General features: G+C 32.9%; 1 protein-coding gene across 5 annotated transcripts in view; it reads left to right on the top strand.

The window, feature by feature from the left end:
- Positions 1-20,009, top strand: part of GPC5 (glypican 5) — a 2,040,883-nt gene that overhangs the window by 79,018 nt on the left and 1,941,856 nt on the right. For all 5 annotated transcript variants that reach the window (XM_074191892.1, XM_074191893.1, XM_074191894.1 and 2 more), the window contains exon 2: positions 5,543-5,704. In XM_074191892.1, the coding sequence (XP_074047993.1) occupies positions 5,543-5,704 (162 nt within the window). The remainder of the gene's footprint in view (positions 1-5,542; positions 5,705-20,009) is intronic.

Here is a 20,009-nt window from a genome sequence, read left to right on the forward strand (position 1 = left end):
ACTAAATAAATAGGAAAAATTAAAATACCTTTTGAAAGTGAGCGAGGATGGTGAAAACTTTAGCACTACCTATGAAATACAGATACAGATTGACCATTAATTTGGGAAACTCTATGCCATTGAGAAACTGGCAATCTTGGGTCTGAAAACTATGCCTGTTGACTTGAATTTAATCTCGATGTCTAATGGAATGAATATTTTTCCTTTTGTGTTGTTAGTGTAAGCCTGAAAAGAAAAGCTATGATTTTTACTCCCCTGGGATGCTCAAAATACAATGACATTTCCTCTACCATTAGTTTTCTATTAACCTCATGACAACCCTGGGTCTTGGGGAAAAAAATAGGAACAGTTCGACAACATGGTCACATCTGCTTCTTTTCATTCCAGCCCTTTCCTGCCATTTCAGAATCGACCCTGACAAGATCAGAGCATTTGGAACTGGCCTTTACTTCCTGCTAACAGTACCAAGATGATCATTTTTAATGCTTTCAGTTATAATTTAAGTTAGAAAAATAGCAAATAACAGTTTTGGAGTGTTTTGCAAAGGTCAAGAGCCATGAAATATTTATAAATGTCATAGAAGGTAGCATTTTAGATATTATTTTTTCACTTATTTCACCTGATATTACAAGAGCATAGACTCATTTGAATAGTACAATTAATTGAATGAAAACAAATTTTATTCTGAGGTCTACTCTTTTTTTTTTGTTTGTTTTTTGCAAGGCAATGAGGTTAAGTGACTTGCCCAAGATCACACAGGTAATTATTGGATAATTATTTTAAGATTCTGAGTTCGAATTTGAACTCAGGCCCTCCTGACTTCAGGGCCAGTGCTCTATCCACTGTGCCATCTAGCTGCCCCTGAGTGGAAGGATGGGAGGAATGGAAGGATGGGAGACCTAGGTTTAAGAGAAAAGGCATGAAAATAATGATTAAATTCTGAGAAACACTATCAATGATAAAGATATTTGTTTAAACTATAGGAAAATTAGCCGAGGATTAAGGAGCAATTCTTTCAATAAGCATTTGTAACTACCAACTGTGTATTGAAAATTCTGTTGGAGTTAATGGAGTTAGAGTATTTTTATAAAATATAGGTCTTGCTTTCATAGAGTTTATAGTTAGAGAGGTATGTGACATGCAAATAACTGCAACATTATACATGTATGTATATATATATAATATAACTATTTCATTTAATTGACATTTGTAAACAGCACATATATACATTATAATATATGCATTATAGAAATATATGCACAATTATATATACAATAAATTTTATAAAAATATATATCTATATATGTATAAAATACACATTTTATATTATAAAAATTCAAAATATTGTGTAATATATAATAGATTTTTACATTATAAATATATTATAAAATTATATATACAATGTACATACTGTATACAAACATTATTTAAAGACTATAATTCCCTTAGTCTCCAGTACATTGGAGGAAAATGGTGAACACAGAATATGTAGATGTAATAATATGAATCTATATTAGAAAGGTAGGAAGGGAATTGATTATGGAGGTACTTGAGGGTCAGACGAGAATTGTTACTTTTCCTTGATAAATAGCATTCGGAGCCAGTTTTTTTTTATTTTTGAGCAGAGTAGAGACACAGAAAAGGCAAACAATCTGGTATCAGTGGAGTGAAGTGTTAGATTTGAAGTTGGAAGACGTGGGATTAAATTTTGAATCTGTTACCTGCTACCTGTGTGTTCTTGGGCTTAATTTCTTACACTTAACTTTTCTGAGCCTTGAATTCTAAACTTATATTTAAAACTAATGGGTTTCATTCATGGGATCCTTGGAGGTTTTCCCCACTTTTCAATTATTCTATGAAGTAAAGCAGTGTTGTACAATGGAAAGGGTGTTGAACTTTTCCACAGAACTTGAATGCATGAGAACTATGTTTGACTCCTTTTTTTTAATATGTAAAAATTTCTATTTTCTACAGAAATAAAAAGTGGGGAAAGAAGACAATATTGTAAATTAAACAGGCACTTCTTAGGGCTCATTTTTCAGTTAAGTAAAACCAAATAAAAAAATAGCTTTCAAATCTTTTAGTCCTCAAAACATCAATGACAAAAGACTTAGAATTTTTCTTCACTCTTCCCAAAGATGGTTTATGCAAATAGAAAACTGACATACATTTACAATGTACAGATTTGCAGAAGTCCGGTTATCCTTGTTATTTTTTTGCATTGGAAAATTCACTTATTTTCATATTTTTTGTTGATTGTGGAAAAACATAGTAAAGGTTCAATAGAGAATTTCAATAATGCTGTTGTAAAAATGTACAAAAGTACATATCCTATTGGTAATTATGAACCTTTCCTCATTTAAAAGTATATAGAGCTTTTGGGTACAAGTCTTTCAAAGGTCAAAGTTTGAAAAGCTGAGATAGTTATACAGTTTCCAAATTTATAAACACTAATCTGACAATAGCTTTCTCAGAAACCAAGTTAGGGCAGGAATATTATTATACAGTGAATATCAACCTTAGGGAAGATCTAAAGCTGGGACAGATCTATAAAGAACATTCCACAAACCTGAGTAGAGACAGAAACTTGGACACTGTCAACTGAATACTCCTCTGCTAATGGATATTCTTGTTCAATCCGTGTTCTATCAATTTTATGCACTCTGTATTATCTTTTATGATGTTAATCACTTTGATTAAGTAGTGGCTTAATGTTGGACAAGGCTCTTAATCTCTCTGTTTTCTCAAATTTAAAAGAAGTTTGAACAAGGTGACATCTTAAATTGTTTTCAGCCATAGATCTATATAATTCAATGGAATTATATAGATCCATATATTATGTCGATGGAAAAATATAAAAATGAAGGAGATATGAGAGGGAAAGAAAATGAAGTGAAGAAGTCATGTGGGATTATTGTGATACTCTAGTCAAGTTTTAATGAGAACCTCTGTAAGCATAGTGGCAGTGGGAATGGAGATGATAAAAGGAATGTATGATGTGTTTCAAGTATAGGATCAGTAGGACTGGATGTTAGAAGAGGGAAGGATCAAAAAATTCCAACACTGGAAACACTGGTGAATGGTAATGCCATTTCCAGAAAAGGTGAATTTCAAGGGAGAGTAAAATTTGAAGAAAAATAATGACCTATGTTTTAGACAGAGTGATTTTCAAGTGCCAAGGAGATCTTCATCAACATACCATAGCAAGTTATATGTGTCTGGAACTCAAGAAGAGAGAGGTTATGACTAGAAGTAAAAAAAATAAGGAGATTTTATATTGAGGTGATGGTAGAATTCTTGTAAAGTTAAAGGAATTACAAAGAAAAAATATAGGGGAAGGAAAGAAATTGCCAAGAGAAAATGCAGGTAGAGAAAAGAATTCCAAGTAATATTTACCTTAAAGAGATGGAAAAGAATAAGATACTAGATTAAAAGAAATACTTACAAAGTAAGAGGAATACCAAGTCTAAGTAATATGTTTCTTGAAGTTGATAGAAAAGCAGCCAGGACATGGTGTCAAATACATATAGTCAAGGAGGATGAGGATTGGATAAAGGTCATTTAAATTCATGATGAGAAGCTTACTGATAGCATAAGAGAGAACATTCACTGAAATGGAGGTAGGAAGCAGAAATCATACTATAAAGGACAGAAAATAGAGCATAGTAAGGAAGTGAAGGATTAAAATGCACATGATTTTTTCAAGAAGTTTTACATTAAAGGGGAAATAGAGATAATACTATTACTGAATAAGATCAAAGGGTCAAAGAAAGACTCATTTTTAAGGAATGGGAATATCTGTGCATATTGGATAAATGGGAAGAAGCCAAGTGGAGAGAGATAAATCAAAGATTCATGAAAAAGGCCATGGATGATTGCTAGAGGAGATCGAAAGGGCTGAGTTCAAAGGCACTTAGCACCATGAGTTGAGATGTTTCTCTTTCTGAAGAAGCAAGGAAAAAGAGAATGTGTTGTGATGTTGAGAAGCTATGGAATAAGGTATTTTTGGAAACTCTATATATTTTTCAATTTGAATTTGAATATAAGAAAAAGAAATAGACTTAAACTTTTGAAACTGGGATTTTGAATATTACCTTATATTTAATATTATTTTTAATTTTAAAAGTGCTTTATCTAATTTCTCACTTCATTGTGATAAATACCTATAAATTTGTTTGCTCAAGTATTATTATTTTACAGATAAAGAAACTGAGTCTTATAAAGGTCAAGTGATTTATCCAAGATCACATATTTACTGGATTCAAACCCAAGTACTCTGAAACCAAATCTAGTTTTCTTTTCTTTATTTCATATGGCTAATTTGTTGGACTTTTAATTATTTTAATGATTGAAAAGAGTTGATAGAAGGAATCTTTGAAATTTTTGTGTGCTATAATATTTTATCCTCTATAATAGAAGCAGTTCTCAGAAGTAGCTTGTATTGTCACATGAGGCTTTGTCACTTTCCATTCTCTACAGTACGGGGAAAGAAAGAATCAATGAATGAATGAAAAAAAAATCATGTTTACTGGGAATATGCGACTAGGGAACAAAGTTTAGTTTAGAGAGTCATGAGCAGTTGATTGGCATGCTTTTTCAGTAGTATTACTCACATTAATTTGATTATTGGTCCCAGAACAAAAGCAAAAAGAGAAAGGAGGGCAGAGCAGATGGCCTGTGTTTCTTCAACTGGGGATTTCTGGAGGAAGATTTGAGAAGCAGTAGAGTTGTGATGCCTGGTCTGCTTTTAGCTAGCTAAAAATATTGGGTTATGTGAGTTTTCACTCACCCACTAATAAAGACCACTCACTGTAAGGGCAGAGTGCCAAAGCTGAATGGATAAGCTTCTTCATAATAATAGCTAGCATTTAAAACACACTTTAAGATTTGTAAAGTGTTTTACATGTTAGCCTTATTTGATCCTTTCAACATCTCTGGGAGGTAGGTTCTATTATTATCATCCACATTTTGCAAATGAGAAAGAGAGACAAATATAGAGAGAAAGATAGAGACAGAAAGAGACAGAGAGACAAACAGAGAGATAGACAGAGTCAGAGACAGAGGTGGAGAGAGAGAGAGAGAGAGAGAGAGAGAGAGAGAGAGAGAGAGAGAGAGAGGAAGGAAGGGGGAGAGAGAGAAGAAGAAGGGAGAGAGAGACAGACAGACACAAAGAGGGGAGAGAGAGAGAGAGAGAGAGAGAGAGAGAGAGAGAGAGAGACTTGCCCAAGATCATGCAACTAGCAAACTAACAGTATTTGAAATCAGGTCTTATGACTCTAAACCCTACACACAGTCCTTTGGATTGCTTAGATGCCATGGTCTCTGGAGGCCAGGAGAACTTGTGTGTGGAGATGGTGATAAAGGGGTAGATCTGTTGCTAATATTTTCAAGAAGCTGCAATTTCAGGACAGGTAGCTGTTAATTCTGATTTATCTAGTGGTTAGTTTACCAAATTAAAAGTCATTGCTTCCCCCCCCCCCCACAGTATTTACTAATGTTATTCTCTAATAAGTCTAATGATAAAATGTTTGTCATATTCCAGGTCCTGATCTTCAGGTTTGCATATCCAAAAATCCTACTTGCTGCACTAAAAAGATGGAAGAGAGATATCAAATTGCAGCCCGGCAGGATATACAGCAAGTTCTTCAGACCTCAAGTTCTACACTAAAATTCCTGATATCTCGAAATGCAGCTGCTTTTCAAGGCAAGTATTTTTCTGGAAGTTTGAAGCTTAATCTATATTGATCACATCATCTTTTGATCATAGAGATTGGAAAATACCTCTTAAAGTATATAGTAATAAGCCCCTAGACCTGAGTAATAAATCGATCTTTATGTTCATGGTAAGATTTTTGTCCTTCCTTGGTTTTGAATTTGTGTGCTTTCTGAATTGGATATAGCTTGAATTAGCTTGGACTTGAGTGACTCGATCATATTTGTAGTCTCTTCAACCAGAATCCCGTGATTTAAGCAAACCCAGGAAACATTTCAGGTCTTGGGTTTCCCCAGATTATCTATTTTTTCCCCTCTAACCTTCAGAAACCTTCTTAAAAAGCATCTGTCTAGTAAGGATAATGCAGAAACAAATTCTTCTTCCCAGAGATCCTCTTGAATTCTATGACCAGTTCACAACCATGCTTTGTCTCACAGGACAACATTACATTAGATATAGTTCATAAATCTTCAGGCATAGGGAACATTGCAGATTCACATTTGCATTTTCCACAGCATCTAACACTCGATCTTGTACACAGTAGGTGTTCAATAAGCATATTGTATGAATGAATGATTTAAGGTTTGACTTATTCCAGCCTTGCATCCCTGGGGTGCTGTGCTTATGCAGCCATTGCTAACAGAACAGTAATTTTTCTTTTAGTATTTACTAGAAGGAAAGCTGTCAAACCATGCCTTTACTTCGGGAGTGCTATGATAATATTTCATCATCAGAACCAATATTTTTGGATTAGTGATAACATGTTTAAAAATGCAACTAGATGAAACATTTGTCTAATGTTTTAGCTTTATTCTGATACTATTTTCAAATAAGAGTATTAGAATGTCTGCAGAATTATGTGAGAGGGAATGTGTGAATGTTTGATGATTGTCATTGATGGGAGATAGATTAAATGCTTTGGGATTGAACTGAAAGCAGGACTCCTACCATCTCTGTTTTCTTTATTTGACTCCTTGGCTCTAATGATATATTAAAATACAAAAATTAATGTGTTATAAAATTGTATGGCAGAGTAAAAGAGATAATCTTTCTTATTTCAGTAATTTCTTCTATAAAGTTTCACATTATGGCAATAAAAATAATTGACTAATTTATTTTTATTTGTATAAAACATTAGTTATGCTATGGACCCCAGGCATGTAAATATCTAGTTTGTACAGCACTTCATATAAAATTATTGCTTTGGTTTAACACATTATGAGCACCAATAATATTTTTTGAATGAGCATATTAATGTTAATCAGTTTAAATAATGTGGTTTGTTTATATCTATGACTAATTCACAAAGCTGATTAAAAATTTATCTTTAAAATAGACATATTTCATAAGGAATGAGTAGTATAACTTTAGAATAATGTTAAAGTTGAAAGAAAATGAAGTTAGCAGTAAAATACTAGGTTTTAACATGGAAATCTTTTGAAATGTCAAATTTTTTAAATGTTATAAATTTAGTGGGTTTTTTGAAAGTCAGAGTGAATGGGCTTTTATTGTGAATAGTTGAGTAAAACACATATTTAAATATGATAACCAGGGATTTTATATATATATATATATTATGATATATATTATAATATATATTATATATAAAATAACCAAAGATTGTGATTTGAACCAGAGGTATTAGTTGTTATGTTACAAAGATAAATTTTAAAGTTTTTCAAGGAAATATTGCTACTGCTCATTTACTTAAAGAACAATGTCATCTTGATGACATAACATTATAAATGAAGAAATTCAGTCAGGGTTGCTTGGAGTTGAACATTTGGATAGAACCCTGGGCAACACTTACCTTAAGGGCTTTGTAAGAAGATAACAAATCTGTGATGGGGCTGTGAATATTTTAAGGGTCAAGGAAAGACAATAGTGTCAGAAAAGAGTTAGTGGTCAATCAACTTTCAAAACTATAGAGAGTTCAAGAGGAAGATGACTTTTAAAAAATGCTACTGGATTGGATTGGATTAGGATAAGTAGTGACCTTTGAGAAAGAAATTTCATTAAAATTATGGGGACACAAAGCAAATTGTAAAGAATTACTAAGGACAAGGAAGTGGGAGAATCCTCTTTTTTTCAAGAAGTTTGATACAGAGAATTGATCTAGCAATTCTGTGAAGTTTGGATTTCAGAGATGAGGCAAAAAATAATATATTATTTATCTGATACTCTAAGATTTGCAAAGCCTATAACATCCAATCTCATATACTAGTAACTATAATCTTTCAAGGCACATACTATTATTATCCTCATTTTACTGATGAGAAAACTGAGGCTAAAAGAAGTTAAATGATTTGTTCTGGGTCACTCTTCTAGTATTATATAGAAAGCATGATTTGAATCTAGATCTTTCTTGTCAGTATTACCAATATTCATTATTGTCTTCTAGGTATTCATTTTCTAGCATCATGAACTAGTACTTATAAGCTATATACAGTCCATATTTCCTTATTGATATCTGTATCTATGAATGGATTATATTATACACACACACACACACACACACACACATATATATATATATATATATACACACACACACATGTGGTAAATGGCTTCCCTATCACTAACTTTACTTATGCTTGATGTCCCCAAAGCCATAGTATAAATTTGGATTTTTTAAGTTTATATAATTAGTACACTGTTTTGAGGATTCATGTCAGATGGTTGTGAATGTATGTACATGAATTAAAGCACAATTCATGTGGATTTGATGAAGAATGGGGTTTTTTGCTATTATTCAGAGAAAATTTTGTAAAAACACATTTGGATACCATTTCAATGTCCTTTGGAAAGGAAAAAGTATTCCACTTTTGTCCCCATTTTATATATAAGGTAACTGAAGTCTACCAAAGTGAAGTGATTTGTTTAGTATCTCACAATTAGTAAGTATCTAAGGCTGAATTTAAACTTGGGTCTTCCTGACTTCAGTTGAACCCTCTGCACTATATCACCTAGGGGATAGAGTGCTAATCTTCACATTAGAAAGATATTGGTTTAAATCTGTTTCTGACATATTATTGGGATGACCATGGGCAAGACAAGACCTCTATCTCTAAAATTATGAGTTATTGAAGAGCATGCCACTCTGAATTTGTAGAGAAAGTGCCTTGAATTACATATCTAAACCAAAAATCATTAGCAATAGAATTATATATTGAAACCAAGAAATAATGCACATTTGTATGACATTTGAAAGCTCAAAAGTTTGGGATGGAGCACAGATTGGAACCTAATTGGATTCTCCCAACATTCTCCTCCAAAAAGATTTTTTTTCTTAGTTTTTGCAAGGCAATAGGGTCAAGTGGCTTGTCCAAGGCCACTCAGGTAATTATTAAGAGTCTGAGGCCGGATTTGAACTCAGGTACTCCTGACTCCAGGGCCAGTGCTCTATCCACTGCGCCACCTTGCCACCAAAAAACTTTTAAATAATACCTCAAATAAAATTTTGGAGTGACAGAGACAAGAAATGATCAGAGGGAGTCATTTCCCATCCAAAGATAATTTAGGAAGTCCATAAGAGAAGTATGTAACATCAGAGATGGGTGAACGTCTGAATCAAGGCAAGAACACCTGTAGTTGACCTTGGAGATCAGACAACTAGTAAGAAAGAATCTACAGGGAACCCTTTGCTGCCAGTGGATATGGATCATGATGATTGGTGATTGTATTGTCCTTAAGCAGTTCTTGGATAGGAAGATCTTGGATGATCACAAGGAAGCAGGGGAATTAATTATAGTTCTTGGACCAAGAAGATCATTAGTACTTCTAACTACAGAGGATCAGGGGCCCTTCCTGATTAATGAACAGGAGTGACCCTACCTTTTCTAGAATAAAGTTTGTAAGTTCATAAAATTTACAAAGCCTGAGCTTGGCACAATGCTTCTCCACCCACAGGTGAGAAGAAATAGACTGAGAAAATAAGTGGATAACAACAACAAAAAGAACTTGACCATAAAAATCTTTACAATGGTAGAGAAAACCAAGACATAAACCAAGAAGAAGAAAACAATGTGATATCAACTACAAGTGAAGCCTCACAGACAAATGCCAATTGGATCCAAGGCCATCAAAAATTCCTAGAAGAGATAAAGAGGGAAAAAGTGGGAAAAAATGAATGATGTAAGAAAATTATGAAAAGAAAATTAGCAACTTGATAAAAGAAGCACAAAAATTCATGAGAAAATTATTCCTTTTAAAAGCAAAAAGACCAAATGGAAAAGTAGTTAAGAAGTATACATAGACAGAGAGCATAAATTTGAGTTGATTATGTTTTGTTGCTTTCAAAAAAAGAGAATATAAAGGTGAGAAAGAGGGATACACAGGATAAGAGAGAAGAACAAAGTAAAGTGGGCAGATTTTCTAACATAAAAAGCATGGTAGGAAAAGTTTTCATAGTATAGGAGAAAAGTGGGGGACTGGCAATGCTCGATCCTCGTGGTTGAAGGAATTGGTTCAAAGAGTGAAGAATACATAGATACATGTGTTGAACATAGAAATCTCTCTTGCTCAAAGAGGGAAAGGAAATAAGAGTTCAGGGGGAATGCTAATGGAAAGGGTGGATTAGGTAGAAGAGGCAAAGATGAGAAGCTCAAAAGATTTTTGAGCAGGGATAGGATTTAAAAAAAGAGAGAGAAGGTTAAATGGAGGAAAATGGTGTGGAGGAAAGATCACAGTTTGCGATTATAATTGTGAATATGAGCTAACTCATAGAATAGAAGCAATTGCAGAATGAATCAGAAAAGAAACCATAATTCAGCAATATGTTGCATACTTGTACACACTTGGCACAGAAAGATACTCACACAGAATTGAAATGAATGGCTGGTCCAGGATCTATTAAGCTTCAGCTGAACAAAGAAGGAAGATATAACAATCATGATTTCAGAAAAAGCACAAACAAAAATCTAATTGAAAGAGCTAATCAGGGAACCTACATTTAGGTAAAAGGTACCATAGACAATGAAATAATATTTAAAAATTTTATAGCAAGTTCCTCTGATAAAGGCCTTATCTCTCAAACATATGGGGAACTGAATCAAATTTATAAAAATCAAAGTCATTTCCCAACTGATAAATGGTATAATGATATAAACAAGCAGTTTTCCAAAGATAAAATCAATGCTATGTGTAGTCATATGAAAATTCTCCAAATTATTATTGATTAGAGAAAGACAAACTTAAATAAATCTGAGGTGTCACCTCATATCTATTGGAAATGAAAAACTAAATGGGATGAGAGAAAATAATTACCTTAATGAATCATTGATGGAATAATGAGTTTTTCAACCATTTTGGAAAACATTTTGGAACTTTGCTTAAAGGGCTATAAAACTGTACTTACTCTTTGATGTAGCAATACCATTACTAGATCTGTATCCCAAAGAGATAAAAGAAAAAGGAACAAGACTTAAGTATACAAAAATATTTTTAGCAGCTCTTTTGTGGTAGCAAAGAATTACAAATTTAGGGAATGACCAAAATGCATTGCAAATTGAGGGAATAGTTTAATAAGTTGTGACATATGATTGTGATAGAGTGCTCTTGCACCATAAGAAATGACAAGGTGGGGGTGGCTAGGTGGCATAGTGGATAAAGCACCGGCCCTGGAGTCAGAAGTACCTGGGTTCAAATCTGGTCTCAGACACTTAATAATTACCTAGCTGTGTGGCCTTGGGCAAGCCACTTAACCCCATTTGCCTTGCAAAAAAAACTAAAAAAAAAAAGAAATGACAAGGTGGAATGGTTTCAAAAAAAATTGGTGAGACCTATCTGAACTGATGGAAAGTGATGTATGAATGGGGAGATCATTGTGCATGGCAACAGTAAAGTTGTAATGATGATGAACTTTGAAAGAATTAGCTACTCTGATCAATAAAATGATTCAATTCCAAAGGACATGTGATAAAAAAATGCTATCCACCTTTAGAGAGAGCACTGTTGAACTGAGTGAAATTTGAAATATAATTTTCTCATTTTTAAAAAATTTTGTATGATAGAACTAATGTGGAAATATATTTATCATGATTTCACATATATAATTAATAACATATTGTTCACTATCTCAATGGATGGTGGGGTGGTTTGGAAGGAAGGAAGAAAAACTAATTCAAAATTAAAAAAGAAAATAATGTTAAAAATAAATATTTTTTGAAAGACAAAAATTCAAAATTTTACAAACATTTTCTAATTTAAGCCACACAACAAGTCTGTGTTCTACAGTTTTATTCCCATTCTACAGATGAGTTCCAAACAGGTTAAATGACTTTTCTATGGAATACCAAGTAAATTTATAAGGTGAGGTTTGTATCCAGAGCTTCTATATATGTTCAATACTTTATTCATTATACCAGAATGACCTCCTGTTTGTTAATGTTTACTTTGGCAGAGTTATACTTTGAGTCTTCAGGAGGTGTAATGAGGTTAAAAATATATGGCATTAACCTCAAAAGCACACTGAAGGAAACTGTGGTATATGATTGGTAAATAACAATGAGGTTGGAGGAACTCAATTTTACCTTTTTGAATTGGGGCAATTAAGGACAATGTAATCTCACTGGAAAAGCAGGAGGTTGAATAACTATTTGGATATGTGGTAGACTTTAGGTAGGGTTCTTTTGAATAATTTTGCTATTCTAATTCTATGGTTCTTTGAATTAATATATAATCTTATAAAACACAACTATGTGCTGTGTTAAGTGTAAGGGATATAAAGTAGAAAACAAAAATGGTTTCTGTTCTTAAGGAATTTATGTTTTAATGGGCAAAGTAGTCAGTTAAACACTCAGGTTTGAAGCTAGGGAAAAAGATGAGAACTAGAGTAATAAGGATAGATTGAATTAGGCTAAATGAGGGAAAGACATTTAAGATAGTATGGGGGAGACATTTAAGGTGTCAAAGAGGGATGGAAAAGTACAAGATATATTTATATGATAGAATGTGGAGGGAAATAGTTAAAGACAATTTTAGCCCTAATATGCTCTTTTTCTAGACTTGGAAATTAATAATAGAAAGTCAGACAATTGCAAAGCCTCACTTGAAATTAAACTTACAGCTTTGAAGTGACTCAGGTTGTTTGAGCTACACAGCTTTCCCTAGATATATTCTCCATTTGGAGCCAGGAGCAAATCAATTCTATGTGAAGATATTTAAAGATTGGGAGCTGTCATGACAAAAAAATGACTGAATAGACAATTTGGGATAGGTAGGAACTCAAGTATTCCCAGAAGGGGTTACTCTATGATGATGATGATGATGTTGATGATGATGCTTATCCTTCATTCTTGAAGATCATGTTATCGGGAAGGTGAGGCAATGACAGGCACATGAATTGAATCTGAGTAAAGGGGTGCTGTACTAAATCACCAGCCTTACTTTCCCCTCCAGAGTCATCTGGAATGATCAGATTTGGATCAGGATGACTGAAATTGGCCCTGGATGCAAGGTAATCAGAGTTAAGTGACTTGCCCATTTAATAAGTTAATACACACAGTTAATAACACACAGTTAATAAGTATTACATTTTTGAAATCAGATTTGAATTCAGTTCCTCCTGACTCTGACACCATTGCTTTATCTACTACATCATCTAGCTTCTCTTTACTCTATGAAATGGAAGGAGAAATTAGTGAAATTCACTTATATAGATTTTTGAGAGAAGCAAAACAAAAGGCATTTTTAGTTTGAGATTCAAGTACCAAGTCTCATAGAACCATATCTTCCAACTAGAGACTTGATTTACTAATGAAATAGCAATGTAATCTAGATAAGTGGTTAACTTCTCTCTCCTCTAGAATTTCTTTCCATCTGTAAAATAAAGGAATTGAACCAGATTTCTTCCAGTTTCTTTCCAGATTTCAGATTCTATACATATTTATATATTGTAGTTTTACTTCCTATTGTTACTGTCTTTATAATTTTAGTACTGTTGATGATGGCAGAGGGAATATAAGATAGAGGAAAAAGATGATTTTTATTTCTTATTTAAATGAAGGTCATTTTAGCTCTTCACAGTAGGAAAAGATGGGCTGTAAAATTTATTAAATTTGTAAAAATTACTAGTCTTTTTAATAAACTACTGCAAAAACCTTGAATTCCTTACTATTTTAAAAGTTCAAAAAAATCAATATATTAAATTTTCTTTGGATAGATTGCTTTAGTCACTTGAGTGTTTGGCTCTGTGTATTTTCCTGGGGCTGGGAAGATGAAAAGCGAGATTACAGGGATAAAATTTTAAGATCCTTGACAAATACATAGGAAACAAAAATATAATTTAATTTATATCTGTGGTTTGGTTTCCATATGTAAAACTTTCCTTTGACAAAACATGTGCAATGTCTTTGTTATTCTTTAGAACTTTCATTTTAAGAATAAATCTATATAAAACATTTTTGTAGGATCTTTCTACTATTTGAATTAAATAGACTCATATGGTAAATGTTCTTAAAGGAGTATTCTCTATTTCTGTCGTTTATCTTTCCTTTCCTTTCTCCCTACTCTTTTCCCCCTCTCTGGATTACCCCCCCCTTTCCCCCTCACACCCCCTGTTTTTCTCTTTGGCATTCACTATGCTGTTAACTGCTTTGGAATTTATTCTTCTCATATGCCCATCTCATTGATGATTATATTGCATGTAACTGTGCCATTAAATGTACTGTATCTTGCCTATTTTATGCATAAGTTAGTATGCTTTCAAGACCTTTATTTGATTTAGTTGCCTATTTAGCTTGATGTTTTGTTGATGACAGATTTTACTAGCTTGCCAAGAGACTAGATGGTATTGTTAATGTAGTCATCTTGTCTGTAACTTTATTTGTCTCGAGTAGCTAATCTGCTTTTGTTTCCACTTTGTCCTTTAAATTTAATCACTGTTCTTATAAATGTTTGAGTACAGGATGAGTTCATAAGACTGAACCAGGCACCATTTCCAAAATATTGTCTTGACTTTATAGGACTATTTCCTTTTTATAAAACTTATTAGTTTGAGTGTATCAGGCCCAGAAGGATTTCTTCCAACTGTCTAATAGATTATTTATTTCTTCATCTTATTTTTTAAGTAAAAAACAAAACAAAAATCAACCCTGTGAATAAATATAGATTTTCCATGAGCAAATTTTTTTTGATATCCTTTGAATTGGTACCCGCTTTTTACTTTTCAGAGGTAGCAAGAAAAAAATGTTATTTATTTAGGATTGAGTGACACTGAAGATTTCTCCTGACTAGATTCAGCTTTGCAGTTTGTGCATGAGCAAGACTAGAAAGAGTCTTTTAACAGTGACTAATGTTGAAAATACAGATATATTTGATATCACTCAAAGAAAGATAGTGCTTTAACACAGTACACTTCTGTCTTTTTACTTAAAACTTTCATAAACCCATCATCAGCAAATTTATTTCAAGGGAAAGAATAGGAACAAAGATGCACATATCATGTAGCATGATATAAAGACAAGAATATTAAAAGAGAATTCTTTCTAATGTTTAGATGTTTAATGTAGGAGTTTTAAAATAACCCATGAATTATTTATTTCTTTATTTTTTAAAGAAAAAAATAGCAAAAGATGGATTCAAAAGAAGGGAGGAACCCATAATAATGGTTTCAGAATGGTAAGACTAGTACTTTGAAGCAGACTTGTGAAAAAATGCTAACTTAATAAAAAAGGACCTTTTCCTAGTGTAAGTGGAAGGACAAAAATCTGAAACTCTTTTTGAAGAAGTGGAAGTTAGAAGGAAGAGTTTCTTTTCTTACAAAGTGGGATGATGACAGCTCCACAGGAGCAGTTGAATGAGAGCTCAGAAGAAGCCACTCATTCATTGAGACTGTCTCTTTTTGATGAGTTTAAAATGATGGACATGTGTATTTTCCTTCTAGGAGTCATAGCTAATGACATCCTGAAAAACCACTAGTTACTTTTGATGGTTTACCTCTGTATAAAGTAGTGATAGAAAGCAATCTTCCTATTCTTTTCTTAAAATTTGGATTAAATTATTTTCTGTGAACAAATATCTATTTTTCTCTTCCTTTTTACATCTCTCCCCTTTGGAAAAAATGTCTAAGTCAATCCTTGTAACAAATATTAATAGCTAAATAAATGGAATTCTGTATTGGTCACATCCAAGAAAGTTTGTCTTCATGTTCATCCTGAGTCCATCACCTATCTGTTATGGATGGGGTGGGTAGTATGCTTCATTAGTGATTAGTCATTGCAAGGATAAGAGTTCTTAAGTCTTTTAAAGTTGCTTTTTTTTACAGTATTTTTATACAGTTATAAGTTATAGTACTGGTATCAGAAGGCATTTGTAAAGGATTACAGTCTTGGGAAAACACTGAAGATCTTAGAAACATTGTTAAATTTTCCTATTTTCAATTTTTTACAAGAGGGAACTGCTACAAAAAATTTTTCAGTTAGAAAGCACAGCTTATCCTGTTGTATGTTGCATTGGTCAGAAGCTATTAGGGATAACATTTTAAATTCTACATGCCACATTTTAAAATGAAAATGGATAAAGTTAAAATTATCTAGAGGGTGACAAAGAAAAAGGAGGAAGGCTGTGTCTGAAATTCATGTCAAAGATGAAAGTATTAGAAGAAATAGGGATGTCTGCTCTAGAAAAGAAAAGTTTTAGACAAGACAAGTAGACATAATTGTCTCTATATATATGCGAGGAGCTGTCAAATTGAAGAGGTCTTGGACTATTCTGTATTCTTGATTAGTGGTTCTTACCTTGGAGTCTGTGAACTTAAAAAATGAATAATTATACTTCAATATAACAAATGTCTTAAAATTTTTATGTATTTCATTTTATGCATTTAAAATATTATTCTAAGAAGAGATCTACAGACTACTAGATTTTCAAAGGGTATATGCTCAAAGTAATTCTCTATCTTCTCTCTAACAGCATTTTATTTTTGAAATTTATATAACTTTATTATACATTTAAAAGGAATAACAAGTTGTACATAATAGATTTATAGTTTCACATATAATAGTTTTTTTCTATTTTTAAAATTTATTTTACAATTACATACAAAGATAGTTTTCAACTTTTATTCTTTTGTTAGCTTTTGAATTCCACATTTTCTACTATTCTCCCTTCCCATGGCAGCAAACAATTTGATATAGGTTGTACATGTACAATCATGTTTAACATATTTCCATATTAGTCATCTTGAGAAAGAAGAATTAGAACTAAGAAGAAAAAAAGCATGAAGAAGAAAGAAAAAATGTAAAAGGAGTTTTTAAAATGAACATAGTATGCTTTGTTCTGCATTTAGACTCAGTAGTTTGTTCTCTGTATGTGTATGGAATTTTCCATAGCAGGTCGTTTAGGATTGTCCTTGATCACTGAACTGCAGAGAGAAGTTACCTCTTTCATAGTTGATCATCTCACAGTGATGTGTTAATGGGTACAATGTTCTCCCGATTCTACTCACTTCTATCAGCATTAGTTCATGTAAGTTTTTTTTCCATATCTTTTATGAAATCAGGCCATTCATGATTTCTTACAGAACATTAATACTCCATAAACCATTCACATACCAAAAGCTTGTTCAGCCATTCCTTAATTGATGGGTATTATAAGGATTATTACACAAAATTTCACAAATATTTCTAATAGTCAGCCTCATCCTAACAATGTCCTTCTCCTATTTTATTCCATTTAATTAGATCTATTTTTTATTTTGCTTTGTCTGATGTCAGGATTACTTCAGCTGAAGCATAATATAATCTGCTTCAGTTTTTTACCTTCACCCTGTATGTATCTCTCTTCTTCAAATGTGTTTCTTGTAAACAATATATTGTAGATTCTGTTTTTTAATCCAATCTGCTATCCACTTCTGTATTATGGAAGAGTTCTTTCTATTCACATTCACAGGTCAGGTTACTAATTCTGTATTTACCTCCATCCTATCTTTCCCCTCTTTTTTCTTTTTTCTCTCTTTTCTTTTTAGCCCTCTTCATCAGTGTTTTGCTCTAACTGCTGCCTCAAGCTGCCCTCTCTTCTATCAGTTCTCTTCACTTTCCTTCTCTCTTTCATCTTTAACTTATTTTTTTTTACTTTTACTTTTACTTCATCTCTAACTGTATTTTACTTTTCCCTTCCCTTTTATCATTCTCATCTTCTCCTTTCTTTCCCCTTTCCCTTCTACTTCCTGGTAGGGTAGGATAAATTTCCAAACCCAATTACCTTTCTGAAGCAAATCTCTTAAGAGTAAAAGTTACTCCGTACTCACACCCTTCCTTATTTCCTTTTACTATAATAGGTCCTTTGTGCCTCATCATGTGGCTTTATTTATCATCTAATGCCTTCTCACAATATAATTCTCTTTTTCAGGTCTTCATGGTTTTATTCTACCTACACCCTCTGTCAAAGCATATTCTTTTTATCTATCCTGATAGAATTACAATTCCCAAGGGTTATTTGATTCATTGATTGATTTATAAGCTTCATCACATCATAATCCCTTCAGGTGTTCCATTAGAAATATAATTCTTAAGACCCATAAACATCATCAAATTATAATTAATTTATAACTACCTCTTTCCATGTACTTTCCCTTTAACTGTCCCAATAGAAATACAATCCCCAAAAGTTAAAAGTTTTGATCATATCATAGTCAATTTCTACCCACCCCTTTTGTCTAAGAATGCTCCTTTCAACTGTCCTAAGAGAAATATAATTCTCAGGAATTACAGATCTTGTCTTTTTGTTTAGGAATGTAGACAATTTAGTCTTAGTGACTACCATTCCCCCCCTTTCTCTTTTTAATACATTTCTTGAGTCTTGTACTTGAAGATCAAAATTTTATATTCAGTTCTACTCTTTTTATTTTGAAATATTTTGAAAGAGCTCTATTTCATTGAAAATCCATCTTTTCCCCTGAAACAATATGCTGAATTTTTCAGGGTAGTTTGCCTAGGGCCTTGCCTATGATTCAGTTGCTCCTGTTTGTTCCCTACATTAGGATAGCAACCCAGTCCTGCCTAATGCACCAGTATTCCTGAGGGTCAAACTTTGTCTTCTGAGCTTGGGTTGCAAGCCTGCCTCGCTATTCCCTTGCTGAGCCTGGACCCAAGCTGCCCTGTGGCCAAGAGACTTCCTCCCAGCCAAGCTGGGATGTACTCCCCCTTTACCCATGTGAGAAAGACCTTTGCTGAAGTTCCTCCATGATGTCTTGAGTTGAGAACTTGTTTCACTCTTGTTTTAGTGTGTTCTCTAGCTTTAAGTTCTGATAAGAGACTTCTTCAACACTGGTTAGGGAAAAACTCCAGAAGCTTCCTATCTTTGAGCCACCATCTTGGCTCCATCCTAGAAGTCCTTATCTCACAGTATTTTTAAAAATTCTTCTTGTTTTATATTGTATTTGTCTATGTATCCATCATCTCCCCTACTCAATTTTAAATTTCTTCAGGACCAGAAGACTTATTTTATTTCATCTTTATTTCATCAAAAGCCTAAACATTAGGCTTTTGGAAAATGTTTGATGAATGGTCTCTAAATTTACATATTATTTTATAGTATAGTTTATGTTCCACTATTCATACTCAGTTTTCTTTGTAGCATCCAGTAACCTCATTTGGTGTAGGCATGTGTAATGGGCTGGTTCTGACTCTGAATAATTCTCTGATAGTTCAGGTGCAAAATTAAAATCATACAAGATATGCATTATTCATGTAACACTAAGCAAAATTTTTATGTTGCCATAGCAGAGGAAGAAAGTTCAGAGCAGAGAAGAAAGGTTTTCATCCAGGATAAAGAGTAGATTCAGTTGGTCATAGCTTTCTATCTTGTTTATACTGCTAGTCTGTATAGGCTGAAATTTCAGGGAAAACTTACAGCTTCTTTGTCTTATCTGATTTGTACCTAGATGACCAGGAAGCCCAAACCTTAGTCCTCAGAGACAATCAAATCTCAAGCACTACTTCGAAATCTTTTAGGGAAAAACTAACCCAATTTTCAAAGGAGGAGACTTCAGATATTGCTCCAAGCAAAGAACCAAAATAATTCTATAAATAAAATCATCATAATCTTTATAATTACTTTTAGAGAAGAGATCTAGGTTAGAATGCAAGTCAAAGAGAAATTTCCAATGGATAATAAGTGTTCCTTTTTCTGGATGACATTGTATTGATTTCATGTAACTGTAAAAAATGAAGATTTCCTAAATGAGATACATAATTTTTCAAAAGAGTTTCTTGTAATTATTTGCCAGAAAAGCTATGTATAAAAAGAATGTCTTCTTCATTCAACAGTAAGCAATGATCAGGGGAAAGAGCAGTGA

This window comes from Macrotis lagotis, chromosome 6, assembly GCF_037893015.1.
Source record: "Macrotis lagotis isolate mMagLag1 chromosome 6, bilby.v1.9.chrom.fasta, whole genome shotgun sequence".
NCBI classification, from domain to species: Eukaryota; Metazoa; Chordata; class Mammalia; order Peramelemorphia; family Peramelidae; genus Macrotis; species Macrotis lagotis.